General features: G+C 31.8%; 1 protein-coding gene across 4 annotated transcripts in view; it reads left to right on the top strand.

The window, feature by feature from the left end:
* Positions 1 to 23,198, top strand: part of LOC126881436 (gastrula zinc finger protein XlCGF57.1-like) — a 132,219-nt gene that overhangs the window by 83,583 nt on the left and 25,438 nt on the right. Inside the window, exon 2 of one of the 4 annotated variants that reach the window (XM_050645718.1) lies at positions 20,043 to 21,504. The exons of the other annotated variants lie outside the window; for them this stretch is intronic. Coding sequence (XP_050501675.1) covers positions 20,043 to 21,504 — 1,462 coding nt within the window. The remainder of the gene's footprint in view (positions 1 to 20,042; positions 21,505 to 23,198) is intronic. 4 annotated transcript variants of the gene reach the window in all.

Below are 23,198 nucleotides of genomic sequence, written 5' to 3'. Positions count from 1 at the left end.
AACAGAGGGTAATTTGCCAGCATCATTATGCAGTGGAACATATTTACCAAAATGGCCAAACAAAGTTATTAAGGAAAAATGCTGTTCCTCTAAAATTTGCACAGTTAGCAACTGATTTAGGTGAGTACTCAACTTTGGAAATATTTTTATGTTTGCCTAATGCGCTTTGTCAATGAGAATAATACTATTAAAATATATTTTATATAAAATCAGTTGATATTGAGTGATTTATATATTTTTTATACAATTAAATCAAAAGAGATTTTTTTTTAAATATGAATGCGTTGTTAGTATCACTCCAGAAATAACGGAGATGCTTGTTTTGCTTTAATTAAAATTATTACACATACATTTCAATGATTACGTATTTTAGGTGATATCCCACCAGTATTATGCTCTACATACGTTTATTGCGGTACGAAACGTAAAAAATCTACAAGTGGCGATTGTATGGTTAGGTCAACTCCATCGCCTAAGAGATCAAGTAGTAGTCTCAGTGATATTTCCAGTTTTGATATTAATTTGCCCACAAACTTGAAACTGAATTGACGGAGAAGGTAAAAAAATTGGAGTATCAAGTAAATGCTTTAAAGAAGAAGTGCCGTCAGAAGAACAGTCAGCGTTGTAGAAGAACAACAAAAAAGAGAAAATCGGCAACCAAATTCATGATAGAGGTACTGTTAGAAAATAAAAGCATATACGTGCACACTTTTGTTAATATGCAGTTTTCACACAAAACTCGTTCACAATGGAGTCACAATGAAAAGGATTTAGCTCTGGCCATTTATTATAAGTCTCCTAGTTGTTAAAAATTTTTAATTAGATCTCTTAACTTTATCTTACCTTCACTAAAAACAATTCAAACTTGGTTGCGTGTCATAAAATTAAGAACTGGTTTAAACATTTCCTTAATTGACAAGTTGAAGAAAAAAGTAGAGACAATGGATGAGTGGGAAAAAATTTGTGTGTTAATGTTTGATGAAATTTCTTTGAAAAAACAATTGGAGTACAATAAATTAGATGACATTATAGAAGGGTTTCAAGATTTAGGTGCTTTAGGAAGAACAGAACAAACAAACTTGCCAACACAGGTCTGGTTTTCATGATGCGCAGCTTGCTACATAAGGCTACGCGGCTTGCTACAGGTGGTCCAATACATAGCGACAACTTAAAAAACATTGTAGTTGAAGTTGTTTCAAAATTACAAAATATTGGGTGTATACCAAAAGTGTTGTGTGACCAAGCATCTAATAATAGAGCTTTATTTAAGCTGTTAGGCGCATGTAAGGATCAGCCTGCAATAGAAATAGGAAATCAGAGGATTTTCACTGTGTTCGATACATCCCACTTATTAAAAAGTCTAAGAAATAATTTTCTTAACAAAAAGTTGACGTTTTTTGCCGATTCTAAACAAATATCGTGGCAAGATATTGAATACACATACAACATCGATAGAACCAGTGTGAGAGCACGATGCATGATGAAAATGACAAACGTTCATATAAACCCTAATAATTTTCAAAAAATGCGTGTAAAATTAGCAGCACAAATTTTTTCCAACTCAATTGCCTCAGCAATATCAACAGCAATGTCTATAGGGCAGTTACACACCAAAACGGCTTCTCTTACTGCCGAATTTTTGAAAATTATAAATAATATTTTTGATGGTCTTAACAGCAAATATTGTAGTGATAGTAATCCAAACAGAAAGCCAATGTCAACTTTAAGCAAGTCAACTGAAAACTTAAAAGCAGGTTTAGAATATTTTTAAAAAATTAAAGTTTTTGAAAATCAAAAAGAGAAATAATATTCACTATCTACACGGCTTTCAGTGGACCATTTTGTCAGTTTTATGTTTGTGGGAGGAACTTCAAAAATAATATAATGTGTCATATCTTTTAACATTTTTTCTGAATCAAAATCCTCTAGAAAATTTTTTCTCTATTGTGCGCAATAGAGATAGTCTAGTGCGTTCATAAAAAAACATGTGTTTTTACTTAATAACAGGCGGTAGCTGGTTTGTCTTTAGTTTCATGCGTGGAAGAGAATGATGCTAGATCAAAAGTATGTGTTTTATCTCGTCAGGTATTAATGACGCACGGGTAAATAATCGTGGACTCAACTGAATGTTAAACTACACTATTAGCTTTAATAGTAGATATTAACAAGTATTTTATAATATCAGGAAAACAATATCAGTATGTCTTAAAACCTTGGAATCATATGGAAACTTTTTTATTCAGTTTAAGGAAAAATGTATTATTGATAAAAACTTGCAGGTCCTAAAACTCAAAATGAAAGAATCAGATGTCAATGAGTCGTATACCAAGTTTGTTAAAAAATATTTTAATTCTTTTCAAGAGTAATATACCTTCATTTTTAAAGTACTTTCATATAAACATGAACGTGGTTTTTAATTGTTCTCGACTTTTAATAATAAAATGTTTCGATATTGTCAATAATGAAAGTACTTCTTGAGAACAAGAAATAATAAATATCTTTTTTTCCTAAAATTTTAATTTTACTATCTTAGTTTGAAAAGAATTAACATTCAAATATACTTATTTACTTTGTTTTGAAATATGATCTAATTAGTGATGTTTTAAACTTTCTAATCCTGTCCGTTTATCAGCTTTTACCTATTGTTCCTAGGCAGATGGCCCTCAACTATTTATATGTTGGAAATTCCCTGTCATTTTATCAAGATATATGTATACCAAATTTCATGCCAATCCAATGGATTCTTTAAAATTCGGAGGTTTTGCAATATTTTACCTGGGGTGAATGGGTTAGATCTGGAAAGAAATTCTGTATATCAACTTCAAATAGTTTATTTCGCATTAGTTCTAAAAATATCATTCTTTTACAAATTGCAAAAAATAATTTACATGTGAATTATAACTGCTAATTTTATTATGTATTTTCTATTTTGTTGTTTTTTTGTAGTGTATTAATAATTAAATAATTTTTAAGAAACCTCTTCACTATTTTTATTAATCAATTTTTAGCGTTTTATCTGAAGTAAAATCGGAATTCCAAAATAGAGATTACAATCGCGTTAAAATTATTTGTTAAAATGCTGAATACTACCCTTATATCGTTGTCTATTACGCCAGCCAAGCGACTCGAATTTATTTTTCAATCTTGGCAAAAATTTCAATAAATGTCTCCACCGTCCAGCCAGTTAGTACTTAGACTTGAGGGGCAAAGAGGTGTAAGTGGGCGGAGTTTAACACTGAATTCGGTTTTACCTAAAGGTGAGGTATCTATGTAGTTATTAATCAATGTAATTATTCATTGTCAATTGAAATTGTCAAATTGACGTATATTTCATATATACTATCAATGAAGAAGAAAAATTATATGTTGCTCCACAATATTGATATGATATGCAATTATTATTATATAAAAGTAAATTTAATTAATTGTATTTTGCTTGTACTAGTGCATTTTAATAATTAATTTTATTTACTACAAATTGTTTACCTTTTAATAACATAACCTTTATATTACTTTTTCTTCTTATAATTTCTTTCTTTTTTTTTGGGCTATGGCCTTCACAATTTTTCAGTAACCAGGACCAATATGATTGGCCAAAATAATTAAAAGTGTGAAAAATGTTGCCGAGCTATGAAACCAGGTGTCGCTTATCCGAACTTGCACGGTGCCAATACTAGTCACGCGCATTGAGTAATAAATAAGGGATAACGTGTTTAAAACAGTTTTTGAATCCTTTCAGAAAATACGCACACAGGTTAACGTTAATTGACATTTGGCAAACGTAACCTATAAAACGGCAGTTATTTGCCATACTGGAAGAAAATGTATGTAAAAGACATTCACCAAAGACAATTTACTACTTTAAAACACAAAACATCCATCCTAAGTTTAACAAGACAATTCAGTCAAAAGTGTCAGATTTCTCAAGAAATGGTGTAATTTAGAATTGTTCTACCAGGGTTGCCAAGCAGATTATATTCAATTATACAGTGAGCACGTAAAGGTTGGAATAAATTCATTTTCTCGAGAATGTACGATTCTGAAAAAAATCCCGAAACAGGTCAATTTTTATTTTTAAATTACGACTTTTTGGCATATACAGTACCTCGACTTACGCGAACCCTGAGTTACGCGATTTTCAAATCTTGTCAATTAGTCATTTAAGCGCCACACAATCGCTCGATTATCGATGAACTAGAATTACCGCCCACATATTATTGCTCAACATCTGTGTTTTTATATCGTGATTGCTCATCCAATGTAGATATTTGGACTTTTCGCAGGAAATCAGCACATCACTAGAATTTATTTTGTACATATTAGGTATTTCTTATCTACAGTTTTGTCTGCGAGTCGGTGTTTGTTATTTTTATGAAATTAGTAATGCGATTAAGATTAAAGCGGTTGTTGATAGTGATGACGTTGAATTCCCACAATCGGGAGCTAACTATTGATGACCTCATAGAAATGCATGAGGAAGAACATGATTGAGAGCTTGATTGTTTGGATCCAGTTTAAACTGAAGATCAAACAACGGTTGGAAACTTGACTGAAGGTCTCAGTTTAATTGAAAAGGGCTTACAAATTTTACAAAATATAGACTATAACAAAAATCGCATTTCTTCTACCAAACAAGGGATAAAAGAATTATTAGCCTGCTATGGTGCTATGAAGAAATTTTGCGGGAGAAAGCAAATCTTTGTGTTGTCTCTTTGTCAGATTTTATGCAGCCTTCTATATCAAAATAAATTAAATTGACAATTTTATAGTTGTATATGCTATTTTTCTTAGCTTCCGGTCCCAATTAAAAACAATTTATATACATATATATGCAAAATTACACCCCGACTTACGCGAATTTGACTTACGCGGTTATCGCTTGGTCCCACCTATCGCGTAAGTGCGGGGTATTACTGTATATCATATCATACTAGTGACGTCACCCATCTGGGCGGGATGACGTCATAGGTGCTTTTTTAAATTAGAGTAGGGGTCGTGTGATAGCTCATTTGAAAGGTAATTCAATTCTATATTCAGTAATATAAATATTAACATAATTATCTATACAGGGTAACCAAAAAAAATTTTTTTGGATTAAATTTGTTGACATAAAAAGAACAATGCATGTAATTTATTTAATTCAAAGCACATTTCACTGCTCTCAGAAAACAGAAAATATGTTTATGTATTTGAAAAATAATCTTTGCTTTTCGCTTAAATTAAATGTTCAAATTGTTACGAGGTTGGTGGGTGGCTGCTTTAATATTGAATTTAAACAAAAAACAATATTTATTTGCCAAATAAACATTTTTTCCTCTTTTCTGATAGCAGTAAAATGTATTTTGAATTAAATAAATTACACACATTCTTATTTTTATGTCAATAAATTTAATTAAAAAAAAATTTTGGACACCCCTATAAATAATTATGTTAATGTTTACGTTACCGAATAAAGAATTAAATTACCTTTCAAATGAGCAGTCACACGACCCCTATTCTCATTTAAAAAAATCATCGATGACGTCATCACGCCCAGATGGGTGACGTCACTAGTATGATAAATATGCCAAAAATACGTAATTTAAAAATAAAAATTGACCTGTTTCTGGGTTTTTCTACAATACAAAAAACTATAAAATCCTTTATAAAAGGTATATTTGTTAAAATTCCTATACAGGGCTACATCACAGAACAGAACTAGTTTACAATCGGTTGACCGATCATCATCAGTGTTTGCTTGAATCTAACATGCTAACCACCAAAGTAAAAAATATTTGGGTAAAAACCCTTTACAATTAATCCATCATAGGAACATAGAAAAAATATGATGTGAATTTAAATATGGATGTTTAAAATATCCAATGTTTCATGCTCTAGGTACCATTGAGCTCAAATTTGACTTGTTCACATCATGACTGTATGGTAGGAAGTGGCTCTCATAGCCACTTGCCACAAAAGGATTTTATGGTTTTTTGTAATAAATGGTATACAGCCAACTACAGGAAAAATTTTTTCCTCGTGGATTTTTTCCAAAATCGTCTATTCTCAAGAAAATTAATTTATTCCAACTTTTACGTGCTCACTGTATATGTTTATTTCTTCTTCTTCTAAAAGTGCCTATCTTCTGGAGATGTTGGCGACCACATTGACCCATCTTATTCTATTTACGGCAGCTCGAAATAGATCAGTTGACTTCCAGTCCACTTCCTAAGATTTTCCAGACAGGATATACGTCTACGTCCAGGGCCTCTCCTGCCCTCAATCTTGCCTTGTAGAATCAACTGTAGCAGTCGGTATTTTTCATTACGCATAATGTGGCCGAAGTAAGCCAGTTTTCTGTTCTTTACGGTGTTAATTATTTCTTTGCCTTTTCTTAGCCTCTGGAGAACAGTTATATTAGTTGTGTGGTGTATATATTAGACCCTCAACATACGTCGGTAGCACCACATTTCAAACGCCTCTAACCGTTTTATGGCATCTTCTGTCAGGCTCCAGCTTTCAACTCCATACAGTGTGTCAATTTAAAAAGTTGCCATCCCTTATAATTTGGTCCCTATAGAAAATCTAAAAATATGCAAAAACACGTCAAATTTATTTGTGAGGGGGACATTTTGTAGACCAGTTTTCAACTAAATTACATCAACCCTATAGCGATGGCGGACACCACCCGCAAAATCTTTAATTTGAGGGGGGGTTGAGTGATACCTCATTTTGAAGGTCATTAAATTACCTTTTCAAAAATACCACATGCCTTATATTTCTTTTCAGTACTTTTGGAAAAATCTTGGACTCAATACTCTAAAAAATTTTGGGTTTCTGAACTCTATACTTAATATCTTTACTGTTTTACTTGATTTTTCCAAAAATACTTCCAAAAAATACTCTAAATACTTCAACACAACAAAAAAATTCAATTTGGAATTCAATACTCCAAAAAAATTTTTGGAGTTCTGAACTCAATATGTATTTAATTATTAAAATTAATTATAAAAAAAAATAAAATTACTGAAAAGGAATATAATGTATGTGGTATTTTTGAAAAGGTAATCGAACGACCTTTAAAATGAGGTATCACTCAACCCCCCTTTCCATTCAAGATTTTGGGGGTTGTGTCCGCCCCCGCTAGAGGGTTAGTGTAATTTAGTTGAAAACTGGTCTATAAAATGTCCCCCTCACAAATAAATTTGACGTGTTTTTGTATATTTTTAGATTTTTTATGGGGACCAAATTATAGGGGTGGCAACTTTTTAAATTGACACTCTATATATAGGAGGACACTAAAGACGTAACATCTAAGAATTCTTATGCGTATATTGATACTTAAAGACAAGTTGCACAGAATCTTCCTAAGACTGTTAAAAGAGCTTCTGGCTTTTTCAATACGAGTTTTTATTTCGTAGCTATGATCCCAAGTATCCTTAATGTTGCAGCCCAGATAGCATATTTTCTGTACTCTCTCTAGGGGTGTATTGTTTACTGTAATTTGGGCGTTTATGTTGGTGTTTTTACTAATGATAATTATTTTTGTCTTCTTACAGTTTAATTTTAGGCCGTATTTGTTACATGCTTCTACAACATTATCCATGATCCTTTGGAGCCCCTGCGCACTATCTGCCAGCAATACGGTATCGTCTGCATATATAATATTATTTATAAGTTGTCCATTTATATATGTTTATTACCTGATAGTTTTTAAGAAAAACAAATTTTGATTACAATTTTATACATCGTGACTATATTTTTTATTCTAGTTGTCTTTGGTTCAGCTCATATGACTTTTTTTTTCGTTTTTTATAATTTAGATATATGACATTTGGCAATCTTACAAATACGTAATCCCTTAATAACGTGAACCTTATTTCTACCTAAATAAGGGGATACCTTATCCGCTAATAAAGTAATACGTTATTTTTCTGTTAATGCGCATGAGCAGAATAGCGTTTAACGTTGCTGAAATAAGGGGCTTAAAAACTCTCTATTAGAGAGATTTTAGACCCTCTACTTTTTGACGTACGTTAAACGTAAAACGTTATACTTGTCATGCGCACTGAGTGATAAATAACGGATAACGTGTTTGCTTAAAATAGTTTTTGAAATCCTTCAGAAAATACGCACACAGATTAACGTTAATTGACATTTGGCAAACGTAACCTATAAAAGGGCAGTTCTGTGCTATAACTTATTTTATTGAATTATTTGCCACAATTAAAGAAAATTTATTACGACGTTCACCAAAGACAATTTACTACTTTAGGAACACAAAACATCCATCCTAAGTTTAACAAGACAATTCAATTAAGTGTCAGATTTCTGAAGAAATGGTGTAATTTAGAATTATTCTACCAGGGTTGCCAAGCAGATTATATTCAATTATATAATATGTTTATTACCTGATAGTTTTTAAGAAAAACAAATTTTGATTACAATTTTATACATTGTTACTATATTTTTTATTCTAGTTGTCTTTGGTTCAGCTCATATGACTTTTTTTCGTTTTTTATGATTTAGATATATGACATTTGGCAATCTTACAAATACGTAATCCCTTAATAACGTTAACCTTATTTAGGTAGAAATAGTTAACGTTATTAAGGGATTACGTATTTGTAAGTAGATACCTTATCCGCTAATAAAGTAATACGTTATTTTTTAGTTAATGCGCATGAGCAGAATAGCGTATATCGTGTAACGTTGCTGAAATAAGAGGCTTAAAAACTTTCTATTATTACAATAACATACGGTAAATGTCATTAAAATATAAATATAACCAATAAATAAAGTACAATTATGTGACGTCATGATGAGTTTTTGAAGCGTGAAATTTTGGAAATCTCATTTTTAAACAAAATTGAACATTATTATGTACCTAATAAAAAAATGTGCCAGTTCCCTATTGGTGCGGTTCGGGCCATTGCTTGTCTACGCTAGATTTCTGACGAGCAATCGCCATTATTGGTTATTAGTTCAGAGAAATAAGGAAAAAAATATCCTGTTGGTGACACAACCCCCTCCAGGCCGAAACCAAATTTTTTGAGTAGTGTGGACATCTATAATAATAACCTATATGTTTCCTGCAGCCGATTTTGATGATATACATAGTTATAAACAAATGAAGATAAAAAAAACACTAAATTTTCGCTTTTTTCGTCTATTGCCAAAAGGCTAAGCATTTTAAACAAATTTGGAAGTAAGAAGCTCATAAACCATATAAAAAACTTCAATATGGCGTCCGCTGAATATGTCTACCCTTATTGGTTGCTTAGAAAATTGCAAAATAATTCATAAATTTTGAGTTTTTATAAATATTGATAACTTATGTAAAAATTAACTTAGAACCTTCTTATTGCACGAAATGCTGGGACTTCTAGTGCTTAAATTATACACTAAATTTCATAACAATCGGTCAAATAGTTTAAAAGTTATTAAATTTGTTTTTCCCAAATTAATTTTTTTTGCAACACTGTAAGTAAGAAAATGATGAAGTTACAGTAATACTTTGGATAGTTTATTGAAGAAGAAGACTTATACTAATAACTTAATTAAAAAAAATGACAAAAAATAACTCTAAGTATAGCAAAATTGTTTTGCAAGAACATGTCGATTTTTTGCTTATAAACAATTAGCATAACTAAAAATTATTGTCCTAGGACAATTAGAGACGAAGTTGCCCCCCCCCCCTTTTTTTTTAATTCACAGCAGCTTTCTTTATAACAATTACGAAATCAAATCAGTTAAATTTGAAAGAACATACTTCAGAGTTTTAATGTAGCAAATATAAAAAATATATACTTTTAAACAAATCGTCCACAAAGCTTCAAAATGTGACCCTTAAAATCGACCGGCCTTGAAACTTGAGAGATCGATGAGAAGGGGGAAGGAACTGTTAGCTGTATCTCTTGTTCTCGCCTATGGATTTCGACGTTTATTTTTTTTAATTTGTATGTACTTTTGGCGTACAGTACGAGTATGCATTATTTAAATAAATTAATTGTTATATACACCATAAAATTTGTTTAAACAATTCTTTTTCAATTTTTTTAATAATATTTGAAGTAATTTCAATCACAAAACATAAATATTTATGAATAATATAATAATACATAGTTTTTTATTAAGCTTAGTAATAATTTAAAGTATGAAAAAACAAATTATCCCATTCAATTGTTTCTAAAAATACTATTGGTCTATGGAAATCAGAAAATCTCAAATAAACTAGGTTTTATTTTTTGGTAAACATGCTATTGGATGAATGAAAAACGGAAGTTACAGAACCACCAAACAAGAGATAAACGTAATTAATTGGGGTTGGAAATTAAGCTAAGAACCGTTAGTACCAATCCGATCAAAAGATCTTCTTTATACCAGATATTTTATTAAAATAAACTATCTGCTCTTGCAAAACTGGTTGCACCGAGTACTTGTTAGTACAGCGATATAAATAGTTTATGGACTTCGATAACCAAAACCTCAATCTTTCTCTATTATCTATTTTGGATTTTCTTTTTTTAATCTGTATGTACTCTTTGCGTACGTTACGGATATGTTTTTTGTTAATAAAGTGGCTATTTAATTAACTATGTAAATTGTGTAAACAATTTTTGGAAATTCTTTTACGATATTTTTAGGATGACTTTGTTGGCAATCATAGGAGTGGATCATATGCACTTGACTTTACAATAACTTATAATAAATGGGTAACTGATAATTGTTACGTTTTTCATAAAAGTACAAGTATTCCTAGATAAATCTCCTTTAATTTTATTTTAATAGTTTTGTTATCATACCAAAATGTATGAAATATCTTAATTTTTTTTTTTAAATCTTAAAATTATAACTTTCAATGTTGTAAGATACAATTATTACAATATTGTAGAAAATTTCTGAAAATAATTTTGTTCTTTTTATCCTCTCTCTAATTTTGTTACATTTCATTTTTCGTTTATCTGGTAGCATGTTTATCAAGAAATAAAACTTAGTTTATTTGAGATTTTTTATTTTCAATTCAATATTATAAGCCATTTTTAGATTTAGGAATAATTGAATAGGATTTAGTCCAGAAAGCCACTGCGCATCCGCTAGGAAAAATATTCTAATTCAGATTTTTTGCACAATCTTACTCAAAAAGGACTTCTTTTAACAAATTTGCATGTTGCCAGGACCAAAAGGTGGTCAAAAAATTTTTAAACTTTTTTTTTTGTTTTTTTTCCTAAAATTATTTTTTTTGCATGGAAAAAAGTTTTTTTAGATTTTTTGGATCATTCCAAACAGAAAAGGTCTTTAGTGACTTTTCTCTAAAAATAATAGTTTTTGACATATAAGCGATTAAAAATTGAAAAATTGCGAAATCGGCCATTTTTAACCCTCAAAAACTATGTGAAAAACTGAAAATTTGAATGTTGCCAAGGTAGGTAGATATTCTTTAAACATCGATTGATGAAACACCGAAGAGGTTTTTGCAATACAATATTCAAAACTCCTTTGTTTTTTAATTGCTAATCAAGCGTGCGTGACACTATTTTCCACCGACAGTATGGTGCAAATGAAAGGAATAAATTCGTTATTTCGTAAACCGGCAACTTTAAGGAAAAATCCCGAAACAGGTCGATTTTTATTTTTAAATTATGATATTGTGGCATATATGGTATACTAGTGACGTCATCCGTCTGGGCGTGATGACGTAATCGATGATTTTTTTAAATGAGAATAGGGGTCGTGCGGTAGCTCATTTGAAAGGTTCTTCAATTCTCTATTCAGTAATGTAAACATGTATATAATTATTTATACAGCGTGTCCTTCTACTTGTTTTTTTGTCAAATAATTTAATTTAATAAAAAATTTTTGGACACCCTGTATAAATAATTATGCAAATGTTTATATTACTGAATAGAGAATTAAAGAACCTTTCAAATGAGCTAGCACATGACCCCTATTCTTATTTAAAAAAATCATCGATTACGTCATCACGTCCAGATGGATGACGTCACTAGTATACCATATATGCCACTATATCGTAACTTAAAAATAAAAATCGACCTGTTTCGGGATTTTTCCTTAAAGTCGCCGGTTTAGGAAATAACGAATTTATTCCTTTCATTTGCACCATACTGTCGGTGGAAAATAGTGTCGCGCACGCTTGATTAACAATTAAAAAACAAAGGAGTTTTGAATATTGTATTGCAAAAACCTCTTCGGGATTTCATCAATCGATGTTTAAAGAATATCTACCTACCTTGGCAACATTCAGATTATTAGTTTTTCACATAGTTTTTGAGGGTTAAAAATGGCCGATTTCGCAATTTTTCAATTTTTAATCGCTTATATGTCAAAAACTATCATTTTTAGAGAAAAGTCACTAAAGACCTTTTCCGTTTGGAATGATCCAAAAAACCTAAAAAAACTTTTTTCAATGCAAAAAAAATAATTTTAGGAAAAAAACAAAAAAAAAACGTTTAAAAAATTTTTGACCATCTTTTGGTCCTGGCAACATGCAAATTTGTTAAAACGAGTCCTTTTTGAGTAAGATTGTGCAAAAAATCCGAATTAGAATATTTTTCCTAGCGGATCCGCAGTGGCTTTCTGGACTAATTAGTATATAATAATTACAGGGTGTAACAAAAACACAGGTCATAAATTTAATCGCATAATCTGGGACCAAAAATAGTTCGATTGAACCTAACTTACCTTAGTATAAATATGCACATAAAAAAAGTTACAGCCCTTTGAAGTTACAAAATTAAAATCGATTTTGTCCAATATATAGAAAATTCCTAGAGATTTTTTATTGAAAATAGACATGTGGTATTTTTGCGGCAGGAGCATCTTACAAAAAAATTATAGTAAAATTTTGACACCCCATAAAAAATTTATGGGGGTTTTGTTCCTTTAAACCCCCCCCCCAAACTTTTGTGTACGTTCCAATTAAATTATTATTGTGTTACCATTAGTTAAACACAATGTTTTTAAAACTTTTTTCCCTCTTAGTACTTTTTCGAAAAGTCAGTTTTTATTGAGATATTTTAAATATTAGTCAAATCCACCACATATTTGTATATGGTTAAGTACGATTATGGAGACTTGGTAATCGTATGAAAATTTATTATTTATAATTTACATTTTTAGGCATATTTTGAACCATATTAAAAAAGAAGCCACATCTTGATAAAAGGTGCCTTATCGAAAAAATACTAAGAGACAAAAAGTTTTAGAAACATTGTGTTTAACCAATGGTACCGCAGTAATAGTTTATTTGGAACGTACACAAACATTTGGGGGGTGTAAAGGAACAAAACCCCCATTATATTTATATGTAAACATATTAAAAAAGAAGCCGCAACTCGATAAAAACTGCCTTATCGAAAAAATACTAAGAGGCAAAAAAGTTTTAAAAATAGGGAGTTTAATTAATGGTACCACAATAATAAGTTGATTGGAACGTACACAAAAGTTTGGGTGGTTTAAGGGAACAAAACCCCCATAAAATTTTTATGGGATCAACAAATTTCACTATAATTTTTCTTTAAGATGTTCCTGTCATAAGAATGATACATGTCCATTTTCAATAAAAATCTCTAATAGTTTTCGATATATTAGAAAAAATCGATTTTCATTTTGTAACTTCAAAGGGCTATAACTTTTTTTATGTGCACATTTGTATTAAGGTAAGTTAGGTCCAATCGATATATTTTTGGTCTCAGAATATGTAATTTAATTTATGACCTTTATTTTTGTTACGCCCTGTATAACTAATATGTAAGTTTTACAATAAAAGTTACATCAAATATTATTTAAAAAATTGAAAAAAAATTGTTTAAACAAATTTGATGGTGTATATAACAATTAGTTGATTTAAATAACGCATATTCTTAATGTACAGCTGGTTCCTAAAAAAACTTATATGACTCTGTAAGATTTGATCATTTTGAGCAGTGTATGATTGGTCTGACAATATATTATATTTATTATGACAGACAAATAATAAAATAAACACACAAACAGCCATTTTTTGAGGTTGAAGTTATCTGACAAATTTTAAGATTTGGCAGTGACAGTGACAGTATGTAAATAATACGTATTTATCCTTCAAAATATAATGAATTAAATATAATTAAACTCATATTCATTATCAAACCTAATCAAAAGCTTTTTACAAGAACATAGTCAGCGATTTTGATATGGCTTAAAGCCAGACTACATCAAGATCGCCTATAAATCGTGCTGGTAATTGCCTTGCAGCGAGACCAAAAACAAAAAGAAGAAGAAAGTACACTGCTCAATTTTCTACAAAATACGCTTTAAGAGTCATATCAGTTTTTTTTTAACCAGCTGTACGTAAAAAGTACATACAAATTAAAAAAGAAACAACGAAATAAATAATCGAGAACCAGAGGTACAGTTGACAGCTCCTTCCCCCCTCTCATCGCTATCTCAAGTTTCAACGCCGGCCGATTTTAAGGGCCATATTTTTAAGCTTTGTGAACGATTTCCTTAAAAGGAAATCTTTGTATACTTGGTACGTTAAAACTATGAAGTATGTTATTTCAAATGCCGCTAAATTTATTTCTTAATTGTTATAAACAAAGCTGCTGTGAATTAAAAAAAGAAGGGGGCTAACTTCGTCCCTAATTGTCCTAGGACAATTTTTTCTTTCTAAATGTGTATAAAAATTTAGTCTTTATAAATATGGGAAAATAATTTTTCTACGGGTAACGGTTAAAAAGTTATTCTAATTGTTTATAAGCAAAAAATCGACATGTTTTTGCAAAATAATTTTACACTATTTATAATTATTTTTTGTAATTTTTTTTAGATTAAGTTAATAGCATAAATCTTCTTCTTTCATAAACTGTCCGAAGTATTACTCTAACCTCATCGTTTTCTGACTTAGAGTGTTGCAAAAAAAATTAATTTGGGATAAACAAATGTAAAAACTTTTAAACTATTTGACCAATTGCTTTGAAATTTAGATTATAATTTAAGTACCAGAAGTCTCAGCATTCCTGGTAATAAGAAAGTTCTAACTTAATTTTTACATAAGTTATGAACATTTATAAAATCTCAAAATTTATGACTTATTTTGCAATTTTCTAAGCAACAAATAAGGATAGACATATACAGCGAACGCCATATTGAAGTTTTTATAGGATTTATCAGTTTCTTACTCTAAAATTTGTTTCAAATGCTTCACTTTTTAGTAATAGACGAAAAAAGCGAAAATTTAGCGTTTTTTGATCTTCATTTGTTTATAACTATGTATATCATCAAAATCGGCTGCAGGAAACATATAGGTTATTCATATAGATGTCCATACTACTTAAAAAATTTGGTTTCGGCCTGGAGGGGGATGTGTCACGAGAAAAATCTTATTTCTCTGGACTATATCAGGGAGCCCAAATCTCTGTACTACTTCGAAATTCGTCACTTGGTATATGCGCGGTATACTATTATAGTGTAGCTTTTATTTTAAAATGTCCTTGATCGTTCAAATCTGCTAGACTAGTGTAGGAAACGGAGGTTGAACCTTGCAAAATGGACACAAGTCCGGTTTTTTTTTTTGGTATATCAAGGGGTGCTTATTATGAGACTAGCTTTTTCTTGAAAAATTGCGCCCCGGAACTCCCCTTTTCACCCCTTTAAAGGGGGTAATTAAAAATTTCTTTTATAGAAATATGAAGAGGACTATATTTTCTACGATTTACTTCCCAACAGCATATGTCTATCACCCACCGTTTAGTGGGGGTGGCCCCAAAGTTGACAAGTTTTTAAAAAAGATGTTTTTAAAAAAATTATTTATCCCTAACTGTAACGGAAATTAAGAAGAAATCCTGCGGCAATTATTTACAAATAAGTGACTAATTTTTTGGTACAGGTTTCACTTGAGGATAATTGCCCTTTTTTAATTACAGGGTGTTACATTTTAAAAAACCCCTTTTTATACCATCTGAACCGTTTATGCTAGAGGAAAAAAACTTTTAGCGATTACCCATCTACTGGTGATATTTATAAATTTGTATAATGCACCCCCATTTTTCCCCGGAACCACCCAAAAAAAGAATTAATAAAGATAGTGATTTTCTTGGAATCCTTCGCACACAATTCCCTTTATTAATATACTTCATATATCATTTTGTGCACGTTATTATTACCCATGCATGGACACCAAAAGCGATTTCCTAGTGCAACCCCTGTAGCCAAAACAAATAAATAAAATGGGGGGTTGAAAAAAATTTTTTTTTGCTTTTTGATGCATATGGGCAGATCCATATGGGCATATGCTTCATCAATAGTGTTTTTCAAAAATATATATGGTTATTGCAACATCCCTGCGGAAACCACCCCTATCCTTGAAAATATGCTGCAGAAACTACCCCTATCCCTTGGCGAGCATGTTTTTACGATTTTTTCATTACTTTGCATTCTTTTTAAACAAAACTTATACAACGTTAAAGACCACTATTTACTCTAAAAATTAGGTCCTATTCATTTTTTTCGTATAAGCGACCGTTACGGCACAGTGGCGCCGTAAACTTCAGATATGCTTTGGCGGGCTCCAGCTTTACTTTTTTTTTCGTCACCTGTTCGTTTTATTAATAAAGTACTTATGTAAAATAAAACAACACAGTGTAACCTACAAATTATGACCTATACACATTTTACATTCTTAGCGCTCCAAAGCCACAGTGGTGACCCAAAATCAATTTTTGCATATTTTCGCCACCTACACGCATTTTATTGCATTAATGCTACCTTAATATCACAATATTGACCCTTAAGTGATCGCTAAGCAGTGGCGGATCCAGGGAAGGGTGATGGAGGCGATCACCGCCCTCTCAAACCAAGTGATATTATATTTAAAGATTATAAAAATATTCACTTATTTTTATAGAAATACTTATATTATTATTTTTATAAGAATGGCGTACTTTAGCGACAGTGGCGGATTCAGCATCGTTAAGAGGGGGGTGCCAATTGGCTAAATTTCTATAAAAATAAATGAATATTTTTATAATCTTTAAATATAATATCACTAGGTTTGAGAGGGGGGGGGTGATCGCCCCATCACCCCTTCCTGGATCCGCAACTGCTTAGCGACCACTTAAGGGTGAATATTGTGCTATTAAGGTAGCATTAATGCAACAAATTGCGTGTGGCGAAAATATTCAAAAATTTATTTTGGGTCACCACTGTGGCTTTGGGGCGCAAAGAATTAAAAATGTGCATAGGTCATAATTTGTAGGTTACACTGTGTTGTTTTATTTAACATAAGTACTTTATCAATAAAACGAACAGGTGACGAAAAAAAAACAAAAATTGGAGCCCGCCAAAGCATATCTGAGGTTTACGGCGCCACTGTGCCCTAACGGTTGCTCATACGAAAAAAATGAATAGGACCTAATTTTTAAGGTAAATAGTGGTCTTTAACCTTGTATAAGTCTTGTTTAAAAATAATGCATAGGTAATGAGAAAATCGTAAAAACATGCTCGCCAAGGGATAGGGGTAGTTTCTGCAGTATATTTTCAAGGATAGGGGTGGTTTCCGCAGGGATGTTGCAATAACCATATATATTTTTGAAAAGCACTATTGATGAAGCATATGCCCATATGGATCAAAAAACAAAAAAAAAATTTTTTTCAACCCCCCCATTTTATTTATACAGGGGTTGCACTAGGAAATCGCTTTTGATGTCCATGCATGGGTAATAATAACGTGCACAAAATGATATATGAAGTATATTAATAAAGGGCATTGTGTGTGAAGGATTCCAAGAAAAGCATTTTCTTTATTAATTCTTGTTTTTTTTTGGGGTGGTTCCGGGGAAAAATGGGGGTGCATTATACAAATTTGTAAATAGCACCAGTAATAGCACATGGGTAATCGCTGAAAGTCTTTCTACTCTATCATAAACGGTTCAGATGGTATAAAAAGGGGTTTTTTAAAATGTAACAACCTGTAATTAAAAAAAGGGCAATTACCCTTAAGTGAAACCTATACCAAAAAATCAGTCACTTATTTGTGAATAATTGTCGCATAGTCCAGAAAGCCACTGCGCATCCGCTAGGAAAAATATTCTAATTCGGATTTTTTGCACAATCTTACTGAAAAAGGACCCCTTTTAACAAATTTGCATGTTGCCAGGACCAAAAGGTGGTAAAAAATTGTTTAAACGTTTTTTTTTGCTTTTTTCCTAAAATTATTTTTTTTGCATGGAACAAATTTTTTTTAGGTTTTTTGGATCATTACAAACAGAAAAGGTCTTTAGTGACTTTTCTCTAAAGTTGATAGTTTTTGACATATAAGCGATTAAAAATTGCGAAATCGGCCATTTTTAACCCTCAAAAACTATGTGAAAAACTGAAAATATGAATGTTGCCGAGGTAGGTAGATATTCATTAAACATCGATTGATGAAATCCCGAAGAGTTTTTTGCAATACAATATCAAAAACCCCTTTGTTTTTTAATTACCAATCAAGCGTGCGCGACATTATTTTCCACCGTTACATGTGTATGCAGTATGGTACAAATGAAAGGAATAAATTCGTTATTTCGTAAACCGATGACTTTAGGGAAAAATCCCAAAACAGGTCGGTTTTCATTTTTAAGTTATGATATTGTGGCATATATAGTATACTAGTGACGTCATCCATCTGGGCGTGATGACGTAATCGATGATTTTTTTAAATGAGAATACGGGTCGTGTGCTGGCTCATTTGAAAGGTTCTTCAATTCTCTATTCAGTAATATAAACATGTACATAATTATTTATACAGGGTGTCCAAAAAATTTTTATTAAATTAAATCATGTGGCAAATTGACAAAAAAAATTAAAATATTGAACACCCTGTACAAATAGTTATATAAATGTTTATATTACTGAATAGAGAATTGAAGAACCTTTCAAATGAGCTAGCACACGACCCATAGTCTTATTTAAAAAAATCATCGATTACGTCATCACGCCCAGATGGATGACGTCACTAGTATACCATATATGTCACAATATCATAACTTAAAAATAAAAATCGACCTGTTTCGGGATTTTTCCTTAAAGTCGCCGGTTTACGAAATAACGAATTTATTCCTTTCATTTGCACCATACTGTCGGTGGAAAATAGTGTCGCGCACGCTTGATTGGCAATTAAAAAACAAAGGGGTTTTTGATATTGTATTGCAAAAAACTCTTCGGGATTTCATCAATCGATGTTTAAAGGATATCTACCCACCTTGGCAACATTCAAATTTTCAGTTTTTCACATAGTTTTTGAAGGTTAAAAATGGCCGATTTCGCAATTTTTCAATTTTTAATCGCTTATATGTCAAAAACTATCAACTTTAGAGAAAAGTCACTAAAGACCTTTTCTGTTTGGAATGATCCAAAAAATCTAAAAAAACTTTTTTCCATGCAAAAAAAATAATTTTAGGAAAAAAACAAAAAAAAAACGTTTAAAAATTTTTTGACCACCTTTTGGTCCTGGCAACATGCAAATTTGTTAAAAGAAGTCCTTTTTGAGTAAGATTGTGCAAAAAATCCGAATTACAATATTTTTCCTAGCGGATGCGCAGTGGCTTTCTGGACTAGCAGGATTTCTTCCTAATTTCCATCACAGTTAAAGAAAAATCATTTTTTTAAAAACATCTTTTTTAAAAACTTGTCAACTTTAAGGCCCCACCCCCCACTAAACGGTGGGTGATAGACATATGCTGTTGGGAAATAAACCGTAGAAAATATAGTCCTCTTCATATTTCTATTAAAGAAATTTTTTGCAAAAGGTACAGGAAGGGCTACGTTCCTCAAAAACCACAAATTACCCCCTTTAAAGGGGTGAAAAGGGGGGTTCCGGGGCGAAATTTTTTAAGAAAAAGTTAGTCCATAATAAGCATCCCTTGATATACCAGAAAAAAAAAATAAAACTGGACTTGTGTCCACTCTGCAAGGTTCAACCTCTGTTTCCTACACTAGGCTATATGTCTATATGTTGTCCTATTACATCTAATCCTGCTTTATCATGAACAGCAAATTAAAAAAATGAGTATTTATACTTTTAGGTTCTTCTGAAGAAATACACAATGATGCTAACAGTGATTTGAACTCAGACAAACGCTTCGTAGGAGAGGACACAAAAACTGTTGATAATTCATTCACTTGTGAAATTTGCTCCAAACAGTATTCATTAGAACGTAATTTAAAAAGACATAATATGAAGTCGCATGATGGTGAAGAAAAACGGCATGATGATGAAGAAAATCCTTTTAAGTGCAAAGTTTGTTTGAAACGGTTTAGAACTAATTTTGAAGTAAAATCGCATATGAGGACTCATACTGGAAAAAAATTTAAGTGTGAACTTTGCCCCAAGGAGTATTTTTCAAATTCTACTTTAAAATCGCATATGAGACGGCACACCGGAAAACCTTTTTTATGTAAAGTATGCTCCAAACAATTTATTGGAAGTTCCAAATTCAAAGCGCATATGATAACGCACAGTGGAGGCAACAGAGAAAGACGTTTCACATGTGCGATTTGCTCCGAAACATTCTTACACAAAGATAATTTAACACGACATGTAAGATGGCACACTGGAGAAACTTACACGTGTGAGATTTGCTACAAACAATTTGTAGACAATCATTATTACAACGTCCATATGAGATTGCATACGGGCGCAAAACCTTTTCAGTGTGAGGTTTGTTTAAAACATTTTTCACATAAGTCCTCATTAAAAGTGCATATGAGAGTACATACCGGAGAGAAACCCTTCAGCTGTGAAGTTTGCTCTAAACCGTGTATAACAAGTTCGAATTTAAAGGTTCATATGAGACAGCACACTAAAGAAGCGCCTTACGAATGTAAAATTTGCCCTAAGAAGTATGCATCAAGTAGTAGATTAAAAAAACACATGACAGTGCATCTCCCATACCAAGAAATCTCATGCGAAACTTGCTCAAAACAATTTACTACAAATTCTTCGTTGAGATCTCATTTGAGAATACATACCAAAGAAAAACCGTTTAAATGTGAAGTTTGCTCCAGAGGATTTTTCAACAATTCTTCCTTGAAAGTACATATGAGGATGCATACGAAAGAACTTTTTCCGTGTGAACTATGCCCTAAACAATTTTTAACAAAAAACTTCTTAAAAATACATATGAGAAGGCATACAGGAGACAGGCCTTTCCCCTGTGAACTTTGCTCCAAACGGTTTGCATTGAAATCTGACTTAACTTCACACATTAAATGGCACACTAGAGATGTTCTTTTCACATGTGATATTTGCAACAAACAGTTCGTTACCAAGACACTCTTAACGAAACATATGAAAACGCACACTGGGGGAGAACCATTGTCATGTGAAATTTGCAGCAAACAGTTTGTTACCAAAAGATCATTAACTAATCATATGATAACTCATACGGGGGGAAAACCATTCTCCTGTGAAATTTGTAACAAACAGTTTGTTACCAAAAAATCATTAGCTAATCATATGAGAACTCATGCTGTGGAAACCCCAAGGTAAATGTGTGTAATTGCGTATTAGAGAAGGCGACCCACCCACTAAGATTTAGGAAAATTTGTTATCATAATATCTCCTCCTCCTCACTCCTTGTTGGAGACACTCTAAATATTGTTAGCTTGCTGTATATTGGTTTCTATCCTATGCCAGGTGAACGGCTAAATATTTTCCCATCAGTCTTCATTCGGCCTTCTGCCCATGCTTAATTTCGAATTTTACGTTTACCTTTTTAATAGCTTGTCTTTTGTATGAAGCTCTTCCATAATTGACAGGTTGGTTCTATGTTTTGTTAAGGACACGCTGTAGTGATATTATAACGTTCTGTAAAAAATATATTTTACGCTTAATTTCGAATAACTTTTTATTGTTTTAACTCGTATTAACCTTAACGCGATAGTACTGAAATAAACATGACATTGAACTCGACGTGCTGTTGTAATCTATTGATGGGTATAAATAAAGAATACAAAGACAGGGGATCGGTATTTGTTATTAGGCTCGAGCATTGCGTAACATTGGCCGCGTTCACCAAAAATAATTGGTTTACGTTTCAACTGAACAGCTTTGTTTCAGCGCTTAAAACTACGTTTCAGTCTGGTGAATGGTATTTTTCCGTTTGACACTGTGATAGATGGGTTTTGTTTTGTGTTCTAGTTCTCACCTGTTCTATGAACTAAACCTAAAACGAGATTCGTTGTTTTTGTTTATATAGTCGGTTCGCTAAACTCAGACACAACTGGCTAGTGATTTTAGTTGATATTTTTTTGGCCAATGTTACCAAAATTGGCAAAATTACTTACTAAAATCACTAGCCAGTTGTGTCTGAGTTTAGCGAACCGACTATAACTATCAACGATAACTTGGATGTGTCTTAAATTTAATTCAAGAATGGATAATATTATACCCTTATTGGGACTACCTTATTATAACTTGGCAGAACCATTGAATGATTTATTCCCACCAGAAGGAAATTAATAATATCACGAGAAATATTAATTATGTATGTTGAAAATATTGTTACTTAGTACACAGATTTACAATTTCGTGAGCATATACAATTATGTATCTCCTTAGTTTAAGGATACAAGTGTATAAGCGCTGACACAGCGCACTGGCCTAGTGAACGCGCCCATTCGTATTATAGGTCTTAGATATTATTAGGTTTGTTCCAACATGAACTTTTGGACGGTCCAGAAACCGTCACGAAACTACTTGTACCGTTTGTTGTGCGCATGTTCGTAATTGTATCGCCCAGTTATCGTCCCATGACGGTAATCATATATTTGTCATTTTTGTTGGTGACAGCTTGTGTGCTTTTAGTCGATAAAAGGCTCAAAAACTTTAAAGAATTAAATCCTAGTGCGCAAGTCAGTCCAACCAGCACATTATGCATTTGCCCGATTACTGAAATGATCATCACGAAACCGTCACCGAAAGATCACAATTCTTGTTGGAACAGTGGCAAGGACGATCCGATGACGATCATATTTTTGTTGGAACGGATTTTGTTTACTGCGCAGAAGCGTTACCGTTTCGTGACGGTTCTCGGTCGTGTTGGAACAAACCTATTGTAAACAAGTTGTATGGGTTAATCACCGATGGTAAATTATAAACATAATGTTAGCTGAACGTTATCTGAGTTTTATTCAATAAAGGTCCAAAGCCACCGTATCTCAACAACCAACATTTATTT

Source organism: Diabrotica virgifera, chromosome 3, assembly GCF_917563875.1.
Source record: "Diabrotica virgifera virgifera chromosome 3, PGI_DIABVI_V3a".
NCBI lineage: Eukaryota > Metazoa > Arthropoda > Insecta > Coleoptera > Chrysomelidae > Diabrotica > Diabrotica virgifera.
The sequence above is the reverse complement of the archived record's forward strand: the minus strand, read 5'-3'. Positions and strand labels throughout refer to the sequence as shown.